Source organism: Carassius gibelio, chromosome A12 (assembly GCF_023724105.1).
Source record: "Carassius gibelio isolate Cgi1373 ecotype wild population from Czech Republic chromosome A12, carGib1.2-hapl.c, whole genome shotgun sequence".
Classification (NCBI taxonomy): domain Eukaryota; kingdom Metazoa; phylum Chordata; class Actinopteri; order Cypriniformes; family Cyprinidae; genus Carassius; species Carassius gibelio.
In genome coordinates this window covers 12,164,696-12,185,518 of record NC_068382.1, presented here as the reverse complement: position 1 = coordinate 12,185,518, position 20,823 = coordinate 12,164,696, and the positions used below count along the sequence as shown (strand labels likewise).

General features: G+C 39.6%; 1 protein-coding gene and 1 long non-coding RNA gene across 2 annotated transcripts; both read left to right on the top strand.

Moving 5' to 3' along the window:
- The first annotated feature begins 10,442 nt into the window (after positions 1-10,442).
- Positions 10,443-12,242, top strand: LOC128025147 (uncharacterized). The gene is made up of 3 exons (XR_008186106.1): positions 10,443-10,766; positions 11,425-11,493; positions 11,593-12,242. It is a non-coding gene; the product is annotated as an uncharacterized LOC128025147 (long non-coding RNA).
- Positions 12,243-18,198: 5,956 nt separating this feature from the next.
- LOC128025146 (ATP synthase mitochondrial F1 complex assembly factor 2-like) lies at positions 18,199-20,768 on the top strand. The gene is made up of 8 exons (XM_052611189.1): positions 18,199-18,577; positions 18,660-18,704; positions 18,805-18,953; positions 19,306-19,403; positions 19,565-19,645; positions 19,749-19,861; positions 19,976-20,091; positions 20,193-20,768. The coding sequence occupies exons 1-8, from the start codon at positions 18,409-18,411 to the stop codon at positions 20,328-20,330; spliced, it is 909 nt and encodes a 302-aa protein (XP_052467149.1). The 5' UTR covers positions 18,199-18,408; the 3' UTR covers positions 20,331-20,768.
- Positions 20,769-20,823: the final 55 nt, after the last annotated feature.

Here is a 20,823-nt window from a genome sequence, read left to right as displayed (position 1 = left end):
TAATCAATATATAGCCTATACAATGAGTGACTTTCACGTATCTGTTTGAGAAGTTACTACAAATTTGACTATCTATCTATCTATCTATCTATCTATCTATCTATCTATCTATCTATCTATCTATCTATCTATCTATCTATCTATCTATCTATCTATCTATCTATCTATCTATCTATCTATCTATCTATCTATCCTATCCTATCCTATCCTATCCTATCTGGTTGGCTTTTTGACATTTGCTGTGTTAGGGCCAGTATAACTCCCGAAAGCTCCAGGACCTTTCCTGTAAGGATAATGACTTCAGTCATTAGTCATCCTTTATTAATTTTCCCATGATGACCTGGTGGTTGTGTGAAGGTGGAGAGGCTAATTGGGGCTCACAGTTGTGTCTTCAAACTGAGGGTGATGAGAGGGCAGACAACTAGAACTTTGATCTGAAGCTGCTGGCATCACAGTGGCCTCTGAAGGACCGCCAAAACTCCTCTGTAAAATCAGCTCAAGGTCATCAACAGTGTGGGTTTGTCATGCCTCCTGAATGCCAACATCATCACCTGGGACAAGACTAAGACGCACATTTTGGCTAACAAAAGGATGACCTCCTGGAAAATACCCGAAAGAAAGTCCCTCATAAAAAAAGCCCAAAAGTTTTTGAAATATTGCTGTTCTTCTATACAAGAACGCTCCATCCCCTGTAATAACTAGAAAAAGTTTTCAAATTTCTGTTGCTCAATTTCTTTTTTTTAATTTTATTTCATTTGTGATGATTAAAATGAGCTATATTATTATTATAATACAACAAAACAAAAAAATGAACATGCATGGTATCAATAATGCCAAGAAGGTTGTCAAGTCAGTAGAATGAACAAAAAAAAGTCATAAAGACATTTAAAAACTTAGTAGAAAATAGTTTTAAATTTAGCTTTTTCAAAAGTCAATGCGCTATTTTCTTTCTGTGGGAATAAATGCTGTAGTTAAGGAAAAAGTGTGTAAACAACCTGTTGCAACGATGAATTAACCTGTTTGCATTCCACTGTAGGCCTACTGCCAGCAGTACACTTCCTGTTTTTCTTCGTTATATAAAACATTGTCTAAACATTTCATTTATCTTTGGAAAGCTGAGATTCTTAAAATTTGAATAATCAGCACAGCAGTTACAATCAGTGCCGTTGTCAGACTGCCAACAAGGCTTTATGCTGTAATCCCAATTTGTTTTCCAGCTAAAAGCTCCCAGCCAGCTATAGTCATTTGCAGGCATCTGTTTAGAATATATATATATATTTTACATTTTTGTTAGTTTTTTTCTCAGTGTTCAAAGTTCTGTTACTCAATACCATAAGACTTACAGTGATTCTGAGGTTTGTACTGTTTAGGAACCAACCTCAAAATGCCATCTTTCAAAAGAGCTCAAAATCATGCATATAATCAAATTCAGGCAAGTGCACAGATAGACATCAAATGGGGCTTGAGCAACTGCCCCTTTTCTTCCTCGAGAGAAAGTGCCTGCAGCGGCAGAAGTGAAGCCCTCCCTCCCTTTCCAGTTGTGCTTGTCTTGCTGTGGAGGTGAGTGGTGATGAACAAAACACTAAGCTACCTGTTTCTCGAATTTAAAACTAATTATCCCAATGACAAAAGGCAAATATAGTTCATTTGTCTTACTAACATCCATGACTCATGAGAGCTTCCATGTAGCTTAGGTAAGCGAGAGTTTAGCAGGTCAGACCAGTGCGCTTCTTTCACTGCATGATTCACTTTAAAATGCATTTAGAATGATCAGAAGATTCAAGGTAGCGGGGCAGAAATGTATATTATATTATTCCTTATGGTAAATCAGGAGACTGACAGGTTTTTTTCAGTCAAAAAGCAGCATGATTACAAATGTGATATTGATTTTATACAGCGGTTCAATAAACAAGAATTTATTATAAAGAAACTTACGTTTTAGACACAATATTGACTGCTTTTGTTCTATTTCGCCAACAAGTATAATTCCAGTTTGTGTCTCTGAGCAACATGACAGTGTTTCGTTCCTGAATGAATCAACCGTTTAAATGATTCGGTTCAATCGCAATGACAATTTACTTTGGGTATGCTTTTTTTAGGCATTTTAGGCAAATTGTACAGGGAGGCTTAGGGGTTAAACAGTTGATGAAGTACTTAAAACAGATGCAAAGCCAATTGACCTCTTAAAACAGCTCCAGAAGCTATTTAAAAACTAGTCTCACTTTTTGTTTCCTGTAACAGTTAAGTATCAGGAAGGTTAACGTACCAGGGAAATGAAACTGATTGACAGCTTCACATAAACCTATAATTAGTTATAAGAGTATTAAAGTTGTGTAACTACGGCATTACGAATGCTCAGAAATGAAACGTGTTTAACATTTGTCATTATTCTTGGAACCTTGTTGTGATATCAGCTCATTCGGTCAAACCCTTGCAGCTCGACATCTGTCAATATGAGCATGAGATTACCTTACAGTAATTTTGCTAGTTTGCTCACACAAAAATGTGCTCATTAATTTATATATATGGATCACAGCAAGAAGAAATATCTCAGAGTAATAACTGACCCACATTTGAAAATGTGCTGAAAATGTACTGAGCCTCAGGTCATCCAAGATGTAGATGAGTTTGTTGTTTCTTCATTGAAATATATTTGGAGAAATGTAGCATTACCTCACTTGCTCACCACTGGATCCTCTGCAGTGAATGGGTGCCGTCAGATTGAGAGTTCAAACAGCTGATAAAAACGTCACAATAATCCAAAACCTGTCCTTCAGTTAACATGAACATGAAAAGTTCCCCCCCAAAAAAGAAAAAAATCCCCTATCAAAGTATTTTAACTTTATAGCTTCCTCCAGTGAACCTTCCCCGGTAGTCCTCTCACCTAAAAATCAAACCAACCAAATTTGTAAATATTTTTTTTTCAGCTGATGAATGATAAAAACATTGACAGTCAATCAGAATCCATCCAACTTTAAAGAGCTTGAGCACTTAAAGAGGCAGACAAAATTATTTCACCACATTCATAATAAACAAAATATTATTCACTATTAGCATGGACGCTAGTCAATACAGCATTCCAGCTATGCTAAAATCCATAATGACTTGATATACCTGAGCACTATACTGATGATAATTTTATCGCATTGGCATTAGAATGCTAAGTAGGGAATCATCTCAAAAATTTGAGTAAAATGTGGTAACCATTAAGCAGCAAGGCGATCAAGTCTATCTTGTATTATTAATAAAGTAACAACCAAAATTATTGCCGGCTGTGCAGCATGAAATGATTTGTATTGATACAAAACTGTTCAAAATATGCCTCTGCTATGACTCATTTAACACCGAGAACGTATTACGTATTAACAAATACATTTGCAACAAATCTAATTCCACAAAAGCATATTATTATATAGAGGTATATTTATGACTTTTGCACAATAAACTTGTTAATGCTTTGGAAGAGAGACAAGAAGAAGTGCTTCTAGAAATGGTGAGTAACTGGAGAAGTAAGCTTTATTGTAGTCAAAAAAGGAAAAGGAGAAAATTATATTTCTTGTTACAGGAATGACTTTTGTTATGTCGAAGAAATTACTCTGTATATATGGGCTGTTTTTCAAAGACCCACCCTAATAGTAGATATGAGACAGAGGTCTGTTTGTGAATATGGAATATTGCACATGTACACACGGATGAATACATATTCAAGTGATAGCCCAGTCTTTGAATGGCCTTTAAATACTGTCTTTTTGTAATCACAGTAACTGTAATCACAAAAAAGAAATGCTGCTCAAATAACACAGAGAAGCAAACTTTCCAACCTGTTGTTTTCCTTAAAGAGAATTTCCTGAATATACAATCAAGCTGAATATTCAACAATTATTTGCCATTAATATCCTCTAAAGTTTAGAGGACATAAACCAATGACCATGCAGAATCAAGGAGGCAATTTGAATTCAAATGATTCATGTAAGTGGGTGATGTCTTTTATTTGTTTCTTTGTTTTTATAGACTTTTAATAAATGGATTATAAAAGAGAATGCAGACATTTTGTTAATTGAATAAAAAGTGGTCTTAGTACCAAGTATTACAGTAAGCAGTTTCTACCAAGAAAGTTTGATAATGTATTTTCAATTCAATTAAATAAAACAATTGCACAACCTAGATGCATCAAAGGCCATTGGCTACAGTCATCCAAGTAGTTCTTTCTTTAAAGATACACCCAAAAGGCAATTTTGTTATTACAGTAGCCCATATTTATCACGTTTTGTGTATATTATGCATTCCCTTCATTCAGTTACTTTTTAAAAGAATTTTGAGAGATTGTAGAAGGAAATATGCATTGTATATCAACGATTGCCCGGGAGCATGAAAGCTTCTTCCTTGTTCATTCTCAGTAGTAAATAATCCTACCACACACTTCAGATTCTTGAGTATTGTTTTGACTCATGAACTCTTGTAAATAAGACAGGAGGCATTTGAGGGCTTCTGTGATCTGAGGTATGATGTTGCTGAGATAAATATTTAAATTATATATCAGTGATTGGACATTGCATTTGTTTTATTACATTCTTGATAGAACCTTTTTACATTCACTGAATCAACAACAATAAAAAAAGGTAGAACAAAAGGATAAACGATGTTTAAGCAAGAAGTCTCAGATAGTGATTATGTAAAATTTTTACTTCAATTTGACATTTTGTTTTTTATCATCCAGACTCCAGCTTAATTTTTCTATAGGATTTATTTTAAAATACCAAATTTTATTCTTGATGTACTATTTTGTTTGTTCAGTATCGGCCACAATAAATGGACTTTGAGACATTTTTTTTTCAGCACACTCAGTGATCCTGATCCTGATTGTCTATTAGTTACACATTATTCACTGACAGTTACTCCAGAAATGAAAACATCTTTTGTTGCTATTGTATTCTTTATTAGCAGGGGTGAACATACGTTTTTTAGTCTGGTTCTCATGAGAGCACCATCTGGTTTGGTGCTCACACTCCACATATAGTGTGACCTATTAAATATAATTATGAAAAAAATAACAAGCAATAAGAATGTTATTGCACTTTATTTATTTAGTTTTTTAAAAAGTCAAATAATAATGTGTAGTAATATTAAAAAAAAATTAATAAAAAGTGAGGATTAAATAAAAATACAATTATTTTGTTGTACAACTTACAATGTTTGCATTTACATTTACTTCTTTTTAATTTTTACTGTTTGATTTCAAAACCTAAATTCAGCAAGCTTTTATTTTGGCGGGTTGCTAGTTTGACATTTTGCTGTGAAACCAGCTACACATAGCCTGGGTTTATTATGCTTTCATTTTAAAATGAAATCCTATACTGTCAGGAACACAACTGGACACAGATGCAGGTTACGGTGCAGGACCAATTTATTCAAAAACCTCAAAAGAAAAAACTTCCTCCAATGAACAAAAACAGGCCGGGAAATTAGGAAAAATGTCCAACAGAAAAAGAGACTTCTAATGTCCTTGCAAAAACACCCGGCAGGGGGCGCTCAACGGCGCGGCCGCGATGATAGCGGAGAGGGGAGGAAGCCACGAGCGAGCCAGCGACCGTGCAAAAACTCTTCTGGGAAATGCCGGTGCCCGGTCTAGGAAATGAGGGAGGGGTGAAAAAGAAAAACAAAACAAACCAATAGCAGCAAACAGAGGCACGACAGAACACGGCTTGACAGGATCAGACAAAGTGGATAGACAAAGTGGATACACGGGGATTGTTGCCGAACAACGATCTGGCACCGATAGGCGCGACAGACGGGAATAAATAGAGCAAGAGATGAACAGACATTGAATTCAGGTGAGCGAGGTCAAACCATTAGAAACGGAAACTGTGATAATGAGGGGGAGGAAGGAACGCCAAAGATAGGTGCAAGACGAGCGATCAAAACCAAAACAAAACACCATGTGCGCACGAAATGCAGACATATACAGAAACACACACACACACACACAAGAACGGGGTGATCAGACAGTGGACATGACAGTACCCCCCCTCCGACGGACGCCACCAGGCGCCGCAGGAAGGGGCTCACCTCGTCGCCGGTAGAAGTCCTCGACAAGTGTCCGATCCAAGATGTCCCGGGCCGGAACCCAGCTCCTCTCCTCTGGGCCATAGCCCTCCCAGTCCACAAGATATTGAAAGCCCCGACCCCTACGTCGGACATCTAGCAACCTCCGCACCGTATAGACCGGGGAGCCATCCACTAGACGGGGGGGAGGGGGGGTTGGGGCAGATGGAACAAGAGGGGAATAGAACACAGGTTTAACCCTGGAAACATTGAAAACAGGGTGCACCCGACCAAGCGTGGTAGGGAGCTTGAGCTGCACCGCCGCCGGACTCAGGACCTTCGTGATCCGGTATGGGCCAATGAACCTGGGTGCCAACTTGCGTGAGGCTACCCTGAGAGGCAGGTCCTTGGTAGAGAGCCATACCCTTTGACCACACACATAGCGGGGAGCAGGAGTTCGGTGACGGTCGGCCGCTGCTTTAGTCCGCCTATTAGCCTGGGCCAAGGCCGCCTTGGCCCTCTTCCAGGTGCGGCGACACCGTCGGACAAAGGCCAAAGCAGACGGGACCGCAGCCTCGGGTTCCTGTGTGGGAAACAAGGGAGGTTGATAACCGACAGAACACTGGAATGGGGACATACCTGTGGCAGAAACAGGAAGGGAGTTATGGGCGTATTCTACCCAGGACAGCTGTTGACACCAGGAGCCGGGATTGTGGGATGCCAGGCAGCGAAGAGAACGTTCCAAATCCTGGTTTGCCCGCTCGGACTGCCCGTTGGTCTGGGGATGGAATCCTGAAGACAGACTCGTAGAGGCCCCGATCTGCCGACAGAATTCCCTCCAAAACCGAGAGACAAACTGGGGACCCCTATCAGAGACCACGTTGACCGGAAGACCATGAATCCGGAATACATGATCAACCATCACCTGAGCAGTCTCTTTGGCTGAGGGGAGCTTGGGAAGGGGAATGAAATGGGCCGCCTTAGAGAAACGGTCCACCACCGTAAGAATGACGGTGTTACCCTTGGATTCCGGAAGGCCAGTGACAAAATCAAGGGCCAAATGTGACCAGGGGCGGGAAGGGATGGGCAATGGGTGGAGCAGACCAACGGGAGGCGCGTTGGAAGTCTTGTTCTGAGCGCACACCGAGCAGGCAGCCACGAACTGCCTGACATCCTTGGCCACCAGAATCGCTGACGGATGGCAGCCAGCGACCTCCGGACTCCTGGATGACAGACTAGCCTGGATGAGTGACCCCACTGGATGACTTCAGAGCGCAACTTGGTGGGAACAAACAGATTACCCGCTGGGCACCCCTTCGGCACAGGCCCCTTAAGTAGGGCCTCCTCTACTCGTCTCTCGATGTCCCAAGAGAGGGATGCCACCACCACCCCTTTGGGCAAGATAGTGTCTGCTGACTCCCCTCCCCCAGGAGCCTCGAAGAGACGAGAAAGAGCATCGGGCTTAACATTCTTAGACCCGGGCCTGTAAGACAGTGAGAAATTGAACCGGCCAAAGAAGAGGGCCCAGCGAGCCTGTCGAGAGGTCAGCCTCCTGGCCGAACGGACATACTCGAGGTTCTTGTGATCCGTCCAGACCAGGAAGGGCTGAGCCGCGCCCTCCAACCAGTGACGCCACTCCCCCAAAGCCAGCCTGACCGCCAACAACTCCCGATTACCTATGTCGTAATTCCGTTCTGGGGGACTCAGGCGGTGGGAGAAGAAGGCGCAGGGATGCACCTTTCCATCCTCGTGCGACCGCTGAGATAGGACCGCGCCCACTCCGACATCGGAGGCATCCACCTCAACAATGAATTGCCGTTCAGGGTCTGGAATAGACAAGACAGGAGCAGAGATAAAACGGGACTTTAATCTATCAAAGGCCTCCTGTGCCCCAGTATTCCACTTGAACGGTACCTTGGGAGAGGTGAGTGCCGTTAAAGGTGCAGCAATCTGACCAAAGTTCCGGATGAACCGCCGATAGAAGTTGGCAAACCCCAGGAACCGCTGCAGAGCTTTACGAGAGTCAGGAGCTGGCCACTCGGCAACGGCCCTTACCTTACAGGGGTCGGCTTTGATCTCCCCCGCAGAAACAACGAACCCCAGGAACGGAACCGACTGGGCATGGAAGACGCACTTCTCCGCCTTAACATAGAGCTGGTTCTCCAGCAGCCGTTGTAACACCTGGCGAACATGCTGAGTGTGTACCTGCAGAGATGGGGAGAATATCAAGATATCATCAAGATACACGAAGACAAAGCGATTCACCATGTCTCTCAACACGTCATTAACCAGGGCCTGGAAGACAGCTGGGGCATTGGTCAGACCGAATGGTAGGACCCGGTACTCAAAGTGTCCCGTAGGTGTGTTGAAAGCTGTCTTCCACTCATCCCCCTCACGTATGCGAATAAGGTGATAGGCATTCCGAAGGTCTAGCTTGGTGAAGACCTTGGCTCCCTGCAATAACTCAAAGGCAGATGACATTAGAGGCAAGGGGTACCTGTTTTTAATAGTGATGTCATTCAGGCCTCGATAATCTATACAAGGACGCAAGGAGCCGTCCTTCTTCTTGACAAAGAAGAACCCAGCACCTGCAGGAGATGAAGAGGGTCGGATGAGACCGGCTTTGAGGGATTCATTAATATATTTGTCCATGGCCTCTCTTTCAGGACCTGAAAGGGAAAACAAGTGACCCTTGGGCGGAGAAGTGCCTGGGAGGAGCTCGATGGCACAGTCATAAGGGCGATGTGGAGGTAAGGAGGTGGCCCGGGACTTACTAAACACCTGGCACAGGTCGTGGTACTCCACCGGGACCCCCTTCAAATCAGCAGCCTCCACCTGCAAGACAGGACACACAGACACAGGAAAAGAGGCAGCACCCAGACAAGACGCAAGACAAAACTTACTCCAAGACAGGACAGAGTTGTTGGACCAATCCACGTGAGGGCCATGTTGCACCAACCACGGGTGCCCCAGAACTATGGGAGCACTCGGGGATTCAAGAAGGTACAGCGTGGTCACCTCCCGGTGATTGCCCGAGACTATAAGATTAACAGGGGGAGTGGCATATGAGACAGTGGTTATTAAAGTGCCATTCAATGAACGGGCAGGAATAGGTTTGGGAAGAGGAATGGAAGGAATTCCCCAACGGGTGGCTAGAGAGAGGTCCATAAAGTTGCCCTCAGCTCCCGAGTCAACCAGTGCTGTACAGGAGTTAAGGACACCACCAAACTGAATAGAGACAGGAAGGAGAGTGCGAGAGGAGGGGGGATGTAATAAAGGGGTAGCGCTCACCAGGATCCCCCTCTTTACTGGTGAGCCTTGACTTTTAGTGGACAGCCCACTGCGAAGTGACCTGATTTGCCGCAATACAGACATAGTCCTAGGGCGAGACGTTGCTGCTTTTGTTGAGGAGTGAGCCGAAGGCGCCCCACCTGCATAGGCTCAGGCTCAGTGGTTTCTGTGGGGGAGACAGATGACGGCTCCTCAGTCCTCCAGGGTGCACGAACTGCCAGGCGCTGACGACGGCGGTGAAGGCGACCCTCGATGCGCAACGCCATGTTAACCAGATCGTCAAAGTCACGTGGCAGGTCCTGAGTGGCCAGCTCATCCTGGATGTCATCCTCTAGCCCAGCACGGAACATAGCTCGACAGGCCCCCTCATTCCAGTCGCAGGTCGCTGCAAGAGTCTTAAAATGAATGGCATAGTCCGTCACTGAGCGACCCGCCTGACGGAGCCGTGCTAGCTGGTCAGCCGCTTCCTGACCTCTTGCAGAGCGGTCGAACAGTCTCTCCATCTCCTGGCGGAAATCTTTAAAAGAAGCACAACAGGGAGCTTTGGTCTCCCAGACGGAGGTTCCCCAGTCTCTGGCCTTGCCGGTCAGAAGAGTCAAAACAAAAGCCACTTTGGACATCTCAAGTGCGTATGTGCGTGGCTGCAAGGCAAACACCACAGAACACTGGGACAAGAAGGCCCGGCAGGAATTGGGGTCCCCATCATAGGGTGGTGGGTTATTGCATCGGGGCTCAGGCTCATGGTGAGAAAGATGGTGAACTGCACCACCCTGAGGAGCCTCTCGTTGCAGCTCTTGGATCCGGTTGGTCAACTCAGCCACTTGGTTGGCTAAGAACTCCATCTCCCTTGTGGTATTCGTGAGTCTGGCTTCGTGTTGGCCCAAAAGAACACCCTGCTGGGTGACTGCGGTTCTGACAGAGTCTGTACCTGCTGTGTCCATCTTGGCCAGATCGTTCTGGCAGGAACACAACTGGACACAGATGCAGGTTACGGTGCAGGACCAATTTATTCAAAAACCTCAAAAGAAAAAACTTCCTCCAATGAACAAAAACAGGCCGGGAAATTAGGAAAAATGTCCAACAGAAAAAGAGACTTCTAATGTCCTTGCAAAAACACCCGGCAGGGGGCGCTCAACGGCGCGGCCGCGATGATAGCGGAGAGGGGAGGAAGCCACGAGCGAGCCAGCGACCGTGCAAAAACTCTTCTGGGAAATGCCGGTGCCCGGTCTAGGAAATGAGGGAGGGGGGAAAAAGAAAAACAAAACAAACCAATAGCAGCAAACAGAGGCACGACAGAACACGGCTTGACAGGATCAGACAAAGTGGATAGACAAAGTGGATACACGGGGATTGTTGCCGAACAACGATCTGGCACCGATAGGCGCGACAGACGGGAATAAATAGAGCAAGAGATGAACAGACATTGAATTCAGGTGAGCGAGGTCAAACCATTAGAAACGGAAACTGTGATAATGAGGGGGAGGAAGGAACGCCAAAGATAGGTGCAAGACGAGCGATCAAAACCAAAACAAAACACCATGTGCGCACGAAATGCAGACATATACAGAAACACACACACACACACACAAGAACGGGGTGATCAGACAGTGGACATGACATATACAGTATTAAAGTTAGTTGATCTAAAATGTGAATGTGCAGAAACATCTGTCATCCATGTACTGCAGTGAGCGGTCTTAACTTATTTCCACATTTTTCTTTTTTTTATTCTGGTCGGCATGTCGGCATGCAAAATTCTGAATAATATCCGTCCATAAAATCTGACATGAGATGCATCCTGTAATCATAAATCACATGCTTGTTCATTTCAGCCATAAGAGGAACAGGCCCCACAACTGAGCCAAGCTTTTATCTTGTCCCAAAGCTTTGGCTCCTTGCAACTGAGCATTTATTAAAGTGCCTCAGCAGAACCCATTGTACTGCTCTGTGAATATTGTAGATTGCATTAGACATATGTTCAAAACTCTAGGTTTTTAAATGACAGTCAGTAATAATAGCTTATATAAATTATCATTTAAAATTAATGTGTTTATTATATTCTGAAATAACTGAAGATCAGTCGTTCCGCAGTTGTATCCATCAAACTGCTTCGCAGACATAATGGGAAGGACTGTCACATTGTAGAGATTGGACAGTGTTGTAAGTAAATTAATTTACCTTATAAGTGCACATATTTATTGGAGACTGTAATCTTTAAGATTGTGAGGCATTTAATGCTTCTATTTGTTTTTATTAAAGCACACAGGTTTTAAGCAGGAATTCATCAAGGACATGAAAGGATGGATTTTACCAAAACTGAATTCAAGATTCCTATCCTGTACTAAAATAATGAAACTCAATAATTTGAAGACAGGATCGACAAGAAAAAGCACAAAACTGTTGGCGCAATCCCCCAACACCACCCCAATGCTTAGTTCATGACTCCTCACACCCACTCCTTCCCCTCAGGTCTCAGTCAGTCATGCAAATTTCATCTATCGTTTCAAGCTACTTTATGTGTGGTCAGTATGAATACTTCAGTTGTGACTGGTAAGGTGGTTTAACTCATCAACAGAACAGACAAGAATAAACAAAACGAAACCTGTTCTTCTGATGTGGGAGAAGTCCCAATAAATATCTTTGATAACCATTTTTTTTTTCATCCCCAAAACTAGGTGTGTAACCTTTTGGGTCACAAGACCCTAACAACGAAAAGGTCTTTTATGGTTTGTTATGTAACTGATGTGTGGAAGTCTGTATTTGAATGAAGCATTAGTTACCTGTGTTGTGTAGGATTCGTTTGTGATATCAGGCAATTGTCTTTGTCTTAAGAAAGATTCAAACAGTCCCACTGCTGAATATTCAGTCTGTCTTCATCATGAAATAATGAATAAATTCTGGAGAATGTGTGTTGTGTTAGACAGGGTGCTTCATGACCCGATGGGGTATGCTTGTTGGGTTCTTATCTCCGCATGTCTTCATCTCATTGAGCATGACCAGTATTTAGGGTGACCAGGACTACTGTATTAGGCAAGGCAAGTTTATTTATTTAGCAAATTTCATACAATATGGTAATTCAGAGTGCTTTACATAAAAGGAAGTAATCATAAAATAATAATAATAATAATCACAACAGTAAAACAAGTAATGATTTTAAATGAATTAAAACAGTTAATAATAGAAAATGGTTATAGATAAAATACAGTGGAACCAGTTTGGACATAGCACAGTGCTCAATTCATTCAGTAAATGCAAGGCTAAACAGAAAAAAGAGGCTCTGATGCCAGAATCACACCAAGATTCCTGACTTGTTTTTAGTTATTTGACCCCTAGAGTCAAGGTATGCATTCGCCTTGAGAAATTCATCTTTGTTTCCAAATGCAATGACTTCAGTTTTCTCCTTGTTTAACTGAAGAAAGTTTTAGCTCATCCAATTGTTAATTTCATCAATGCACTGGCAGAGGGAGTCAATGGAGATTTAGTAATTTGGTAACAAGGTAACTAGTGGAAGCATATACAGGCTAAACAAGAGTGGCACAAGAATTGAGCCTTGTGGTACTCCGCATGTCATGGACGTCCACTTAGACTTATGCTCTCCATTACTCACATAATAACCTTTCCCAGCTACTGAAAGTATGACCTGAACTAATAGATTCCCATCCCAGAAAGCCCAACCCAGTTTTACAGTCTCTCTAGTAGTATGTTTTTATCAAAATGTGTTAAACACGGCACTCCAATCTAGCAGTATACCAGCATTGATATTTTAAATTCTGCCAGAAGCAGAATTTAAGTGAATATAATTTATAATCTTAATGAGCACTGCCTCTGTGCTGTCATGCAATCGGAAACCGTATTGAAAATTGTCCCAGGAATCCATTTGAGTTTGAATAGCTGGTCAGTTGATTAAAAACGTATAGTCTTGCCTGTAAAAGAAAGATTTGATATTGGTCTATAGTTGCTCAATATTGTGTTATCAATATTGCTCTTTTTCAGAAGGGGTTTAAACAACTGCAGTTTCAGGAAGTTTGGAAAAGTCCCAGAAAGAAGTGAGGCGCTCACCACTTCTAAGATATCTGCTTTTAAACAGTTAAGCACACCTTTGAAAAAAAATGTGAGAAGTGTGCAAAGAAAACAGGTTGACAATTTAAGGTACTTTACTATTTCTTCCAAAATGTTGCTATTGTTGTTGGTATGCGAGGGTTGTTTAAGTTAAAAGGTTTGAGAATAAGGTCTGTCTAGCTGTGGCTAGTTCCACATTGAGGCTGTCTTTATAGGTGCTATGGTGAATTTCAGGTTTCTTCTTCGTCACATCTGCTCAGCTTTTCTGCAATGTCTTTTCATACAGGGAATTGTAATAATATGTTGTACATCTGATAAGTTTGTGAATTACACATACAGAGTTATATCTTACTGCAGTGCTATAATACATTTTTTGAGATGGTTGAACTCCTTGTTAGAATGCTTCGAATTGGGGCCGGACTTGTTTTAGTCCCTTGTTTGTCAAACTAGTCTTAAGTGACATTATACACATTCAAATAATTCCATTAGGTTCTAAGCTACAGCTAAATGATAAAAACAAACTTAAAAATGTTGTTGGCGGTTTGTGGGAGTCTGTGAAAGCTTTGTGTGTGTGTGTGTGTGTCTGTGTGTGTGTTAGAGAATTTGAATGAAAATGTTTTACGTTAAAGATGTAATTTAACTACAAACATCCTAGAAACATAACACTACAGTATGTTTTTCCTCAACAAACCGGTTGTTCAACAAATTAAAAAAAGGTCATAAGAAAGTTTTTTTTTTCATTAATGTGATAAACTCATTAATTCATTGTGATTCTATGTATTTATACTGCTTCATGCTGGCTTGTTACCGTATACAAATTCGAGAGAAATAAACTCAATTGTTTTAATCAATCTAAAGCTGTTAGACTGTAATTACATACATCTTAGAGAAAAATCTTTCATACATTCTATTTAATTTGTCTAAGGATTTGGGTGTGGACATTAATTAAAAATTACATTTTAAATAATTTTAACAGTAATATCGATTATCTGATTATTTCTTAGCAATTATTTGATCAAGCCTTCTCATTAATATAAAACTGTATAGACCCTCTTGTTTTCATGTTAATAAAATAAAACAGTGTGAAAATAAAACATTTAAACATCATGATACCATTTTTAGAGAGAAAGAAAGGGTAATCTGTTGTAAAGATTCTGTGAGACATTTGTAGCGCCTTTCTAAAAGTTATTTTGTTGCAAACAAAATTATGACAACTGATTTTCAGTCTTGATCTAATTCATAAAGAAAACTCTCTGTAAGCGCCTTGCATTCATCAGAGGCTCATATGACTACTTCTAACCCTTGCATTAGAGCATCATTGTTTTAGGTTTGAAAAATCTACAAAATTGTATTTATTTGTTAAAACAGAAGTTGTCATTGTTTGCGTGCTTATTCTTATTTTCAATAATCATACTGCTTTTCATCATCTTGTAGAGATACACGGTGTGATGGTAATTTTTTTATATTTTTTTTTATAAAAGGTTTGTATGAGACATTATAAAAGTTTCAACGTGATTAGCCCACTTCCACATTACAAACCGAGCCTGAAGTCTGTGAAAATAACCAGGACTGTGTATTTTACAACCATGTCATCATGGTTCAATCAGAAACATCATACCTTGATGTTATTCAAACAAGCTTTTTAAAACAAAGTGTAAGATTACGGTGGTAAAGATAGCCGCGTGAGACCTGTCTGGGACCATTCCAACAATGTTCTCTGGAGCACTTCTCTGGAAATTAGATAGCTACAGGCTACTGTATAGGACTAACCATGTCTTAAAACACTGTGAAATAAACGGACCCATTGCCAAATTCGGAGCATAAAGGCTAATTCATATTTAAAATACATGTAATTTAAGCTAAACAATTAAAAACTGTTGAACAACTAGACGGAATTAGATACTTTGATCAAAATTAACTATGACTGCATAGACCACTAATCCATTCTAGATCATGTAAAAATACCACGATTAAAATAAGAAACTAACTATAAACAAGTACCACCGGACAACATGTGTAACAGGGAGTCGGTTTATTTAAACATTAAAGTAATATCGCTTGGTCTTGAGATAGATTTAGTGCATTTTTCCAGCTTCCGCTTTCTCTCTCACAGCGGACCGATGCCGGCAGAGAGAGAGAGAGAGAGAGAGAGAGAGAGAGAGAGAAAGAGAGAGAGGGCTCGCGATACTGATTTCAAGTTTAAACATGACATTTTTTTATTATTATTATTATTATTATTATTTTGTAAATCTCTCATCTGAAGAATCGTGATGCTTGCACGAGGAAGACTTTCTCTCCCAAAATAATGTAAGGGGAATTTATATTTTTATTGATATATTCTCAGTTTTTTAATAGGCCTATGTTGAGAATATTTTTATACCGCCGTCATTTTAAATGCAAACACACACACACACACACACACACACACACACTGTGATACGATTTGTTCAAATCGTTTTTTTCTGTTTATTCTTCATCAACACATGCTTGTTTCTTTTCACAGCTCCCATACAGAGAGAGAGCGCGCGAGCATTAGAGACTGTAACCTTATGCTCGGTCATGTACGACACAGACGCGTCCGCAGATGAGTCAAAAGTTGGGAACAGTCCCTAAAATTTACACAAACATTCTTCAGGGAACTCATTCATCACTTGGTCACTCAACAAACAACACATTTCAGCCCCAGGTGCTCAAAGGATGACGGATGAATTTCGTGCGCACAGGGTTTCGCATGTGGAAATAATTATGAGGTCAAAGGGCACATATGGACATAATTATTACGTCAAAGGTCAAACTCATCAATCATTTTTGACGTTCGCCGTCGGGTATTTATACTCACTACATTAATAAAGATGACTTGAAAGTTTACTGATTGATTGAATAAGTGGATACAATATTTAATCCAAAATTGCAACAAAACAGTGTTACAGTAGCCTAATTCTTTATTATTATTTTTCTTTAAAATTATATATTTTTTCTTTAAATCACTATCTTTGTTATAACTGAAAATCTTAGTTTCAATGAACCAAATTTTAAGGCAACCAGGTAACTAACGTTTTTAAGTTAAAGGTGCTGTAGGGAACTTTTGTAAAAAAATATTTTTTTACATATTTATAAAACCTGTCATTATGTCTTGACAGTAGAATATGAGACAGATAATCTGTGAAAAAATCAAGCTCCTCTGGCTCCTCCCAGTGGTCCTATTGCCATTTGGAGAAACTCCATCGCTCCAAGTAAACAATAACCAATCAGAGCTGCGGTCCATAACTTTGTTTGTGTTCAAAATGTAGAAAAATGTATATAATAAGCGAGTAGACCATGAATCCATTTTCCAAACCGTGTTTTTGGCTTGTCCTGAATCACTAGGGTGCACCTAAAATAAGTGTTTATATTCGGACTATTTTAGATTATTTCGGGGTACCGCGGCGGAGTAACCCAGTACCTTTGTGATTCTTCATAGGCATAAACAGAGAAGAAGTTCCGGCTACGATGTTCTTCCGCAAGACGCAAGCAGTTCTGTTTATTAACCGCTAGAGCGTCAAAAGTTGCCTAGCGCAGCTTTAAACCAACCATTTTTTTTTTTTTTTTTTACACTGCGTGCAAGCCAGGTGTGTTGAATGTGGAATGTGGTTGGTTGGTTGTTCCTGTAAAGTGAGTACGTGTTGACTTTTTGAAATCTGTTTGACATGACAGGTTTTCACTTTCTAAATGACGCTGATACAGCTGTTTCACACTTCTGTAAAGTATTTTTTATCTTCATATACTCACACAGTCCCACAAAGCTCAACAAATCAGTTGACAACAGCTATTTTTTAAAGAATCTCTTTTATTTTGTCAGTTCTACTGTTGAAAGTTTTTGGGTTGGAAAAATTTTATGTTTTTGAAAGAAGTTTTATGCTCACCAATGCTGCATTTGATCAAAAATACAGTTCTTGTAAATTAGTATTACATTTTTAACTGTTTGCTATTGAATATATTTTCAAATGTAATTTATTCCTGTGTTAGCAAATCTGAATATTCTACGGCCATTAGTCTTAAAGTTTTACACGATCATTCAGAAATCATTCTTATATACTGATCTTCACACAAAAAAAAAAACATTTCTTATTATTCTCAATTTTGAGAGCAGTTAGGGCCACTTAATAATTTAGTTGAAACTACGATACGTTTTTTCAGAAAATGTAACAGAAAGTCCAAACAAAATGCATTTATTCGACATACACAAGTTACTAAAACAACTGCAGTTTTATTGTCACTTTTGTTCAATTTAATGCATCCATGCTAAATAAAGTAGGATATAAAAAATGTTCCTTTCAAAAATGCAGAATTTATTGACCCCATGTCTTTGAATGAAAGTGTATATCCGCGCTTCGAAACAGTGAAACGTTTTTCAAAGGGATTCATAAAATATAAATTACAATAAGACACAAACATAGTATAAATAGTATAGTATAAATAGTATAAATAGTATAAATATATATATACAAACATTAATACAAATATTCTGTGTGAGTGAGTGTGCTGTGTGTGTTTCTAATTTAATTTTGTATATTGTTTTATTGTTTTTACTAATTGGTGGCTACTGACATTTAAAAAAGGTAATCTAGCCTCATAAAATTATATTTAAAAACGTAATCTATAAAAAAATATTTTACAAATCAATATTTTAATAAATATTATTTTATGAAATATCATTAAAAAACAGAAATCAAATCAAATATAAAAAGAGGGTCAAACAAATCCTACAATTGGAGCTTTACGGACTTTTATTATGAATTGTCCTTTACGATCCTCGTGTAGGTCACAGTCATCAGCTTCACGCTTTGGTTTCTAGTTGCTGCGCTTGCTGCGTGCTGTGACATCTCTGTTCATAGTATATATTTGCTCTTAAATAACTGAGTTTACTTTGATTGTAGTTAATACCTGTGTTTTTCTGTTATTACTAAAACGTGAATAATGATTTGTCAAGTTAGATATAATGCCTGATCCATCTATCTAATCTTGTCTAAATGGTTCATGACTCTTACGTTAATAGGAATACATAGCGTTAAGATGTTAAGGAATATTTGTAGGTATCAAAGGCAGTTTGGCCAGATCATTTGGCCATTTTATTTTCCTCAAGAGAAGCGTGTTCGTAGTTTATCAACACATCTACAGAAGGCAAGAAATGCCAGTGCCACAACAGGTAAGATCATTACAGAAAGATACAAAAGCACAAATCTAATGTGTTCATGCTTGATCTCGTGTTCTTTAAATGCGTTTTGCAGTGAGAAGAAAATTCTACGAGAATGTCTCGATATCTCAAGGTGAAGGTGAGCATCATTCAGTGCTGGTGTTCATACAATACACATCTGCAAAAAAACAAACACGTTTTGACCAAGAACAAGAAGATACTATTTGTGTTGTTTACAGGGGGCCTGTTTGAAATCAACCTTGACAAACGAAAGCTGAAGACTCCAGGTGGAAAGTTGTTCACAGTGCCTAATGAAGCTCTTGCCATAGCTGTTGCGACAGAGTGGGACATTCAGAAGGACACTCTGATGTTTTACACCATGCACTTAGTAAGCTATTATGATTAAATAAAGTTACAGTTCCTAAATTGTATATATTAATCATATTACAAGCCAGTGATATTTTTGAAGTGGGATATAGAAAACATCCAAACTTTATCCGCATACATACAGTATACTCGCATAAAGCGATGCATCACGAAATGTGAACTGTATTATTATCATCATGCTCTAATCTGCTTAATGTGGCTATAATGCACGGAGATGTAAATATTAACATCATGATTTTAGGAAAAGCTTGATTTGAATATGTATATATTGAGAAATGCACTGTATTTATAAAAATGGCATGGTTTGACTCAAATTGTAGATATGCTAATATGATTTATTTCCATCCATACAGACCACCCTTTGCAACACGGCGCTCGATAACCCGACACAAAGGACGAAGGAACAAATGATCTCAGCAGCTCTCAAGTTTTTGGAGACTGACACAATCTGGTATTTTGAAACTCACTTGATGGCATTTAATTAATTAAATCAAGATTTATATAATATTATTGTGTTATTTAATTGCAGTAATGGTAAATGATATTAGATTTACATCTAATACATCCATTTATAGTTTTATGTTTTCATTAAATCAGATGCCTTTGCTGTAGTTTCAGAGTAGAAGAACCGCCAGGTCTTGTGGAGCTTCAGAGGAATGAATGGGACCCTGTAATGAACTGGATAGAACAAAGGTCATTTTGGCTAGATTATTTGCACATTTTGGATAGATTGTGGAATAGTCACAATACATAGCCACAAAACAAATGGTGTATATTAACATCTTGTTATTTTTAGGTACAATGTATTAATTGGCTCTTCCTCCAGTATAATGGGCCCTCAAATCCCAGAAGAGACTAAGAACACATTTAAACAGCACCTTAATTCCTACAATTTATGGTCTCTGACAGGTAAAGATACTGTGGTGGCTTTTGCATTTGATGTAAATTGACATTTTTACATAAGATTTTGCATCTTATGTGAATAGGCCTGTTTGAACAGTGCAGGGTTTTCTGCTTCTGCAGGGTTTGAGTATGTGATCACTCAGCTGAAATCGCTGGTCTTGTCCTTTGGGCTGATTGACAGGCACCTCAGTGTGGAACAAGCAGTTGTGCTGTCCAGGCTTGAGGAGGAATACCAGGTATGGTTGCTTTTTGTTTGTTCCAAGTGTTTAATAATAATTGCTTGGTATCATTTTGTCCATATTAATGATAACTGTAATAATGTTCTGTTCTGTCTTAGATCCAGAGATGGGGAAATGTGGAATGGACCCATGATTATGACATGCATGAGTTGCAAGCACGAACAGCAGCTGGTGTAATGTTTGTGCATCTGTCAACTGAAAGCACAGCTGTCAAGAGAAAAATTTTACAGGACTGATAAGGCCAGAAAGGCACTGTTTGAGATTGAAATGTATTTATTTTTTGTTCTCTGGCCTTGGTTTATATACACACAAACACACACACACACACACACACACACACACACATATATATATATATATATATATATATATATATATATATATATATATATATATATATATATATATACATACACACATACAGAGAGAGAGAGAGAGAGAGAGAGAGAAAGCTGCAGTACCAGTTACCTAACTAGTAACATGCTGTTCCTGTCTAGTTATGTTTTGAGTAATAATGTAGATGTCTAAAGGTCATGATATGTATCTTTTGTTTCAACATCTGCCACATGAAAAGACTGTAAATACAAAATCCCAGTATTCTGAAGCCGAAGCTGTGAAACGGTTTAGTAAATGAGTTGGAAACTAACTAAATAAAAAGTTTTGATAAATTGCAATCATGTGCATGTCTAATTGAGTCATCACTTTTATTTTTACCAACCACAGTCTAAT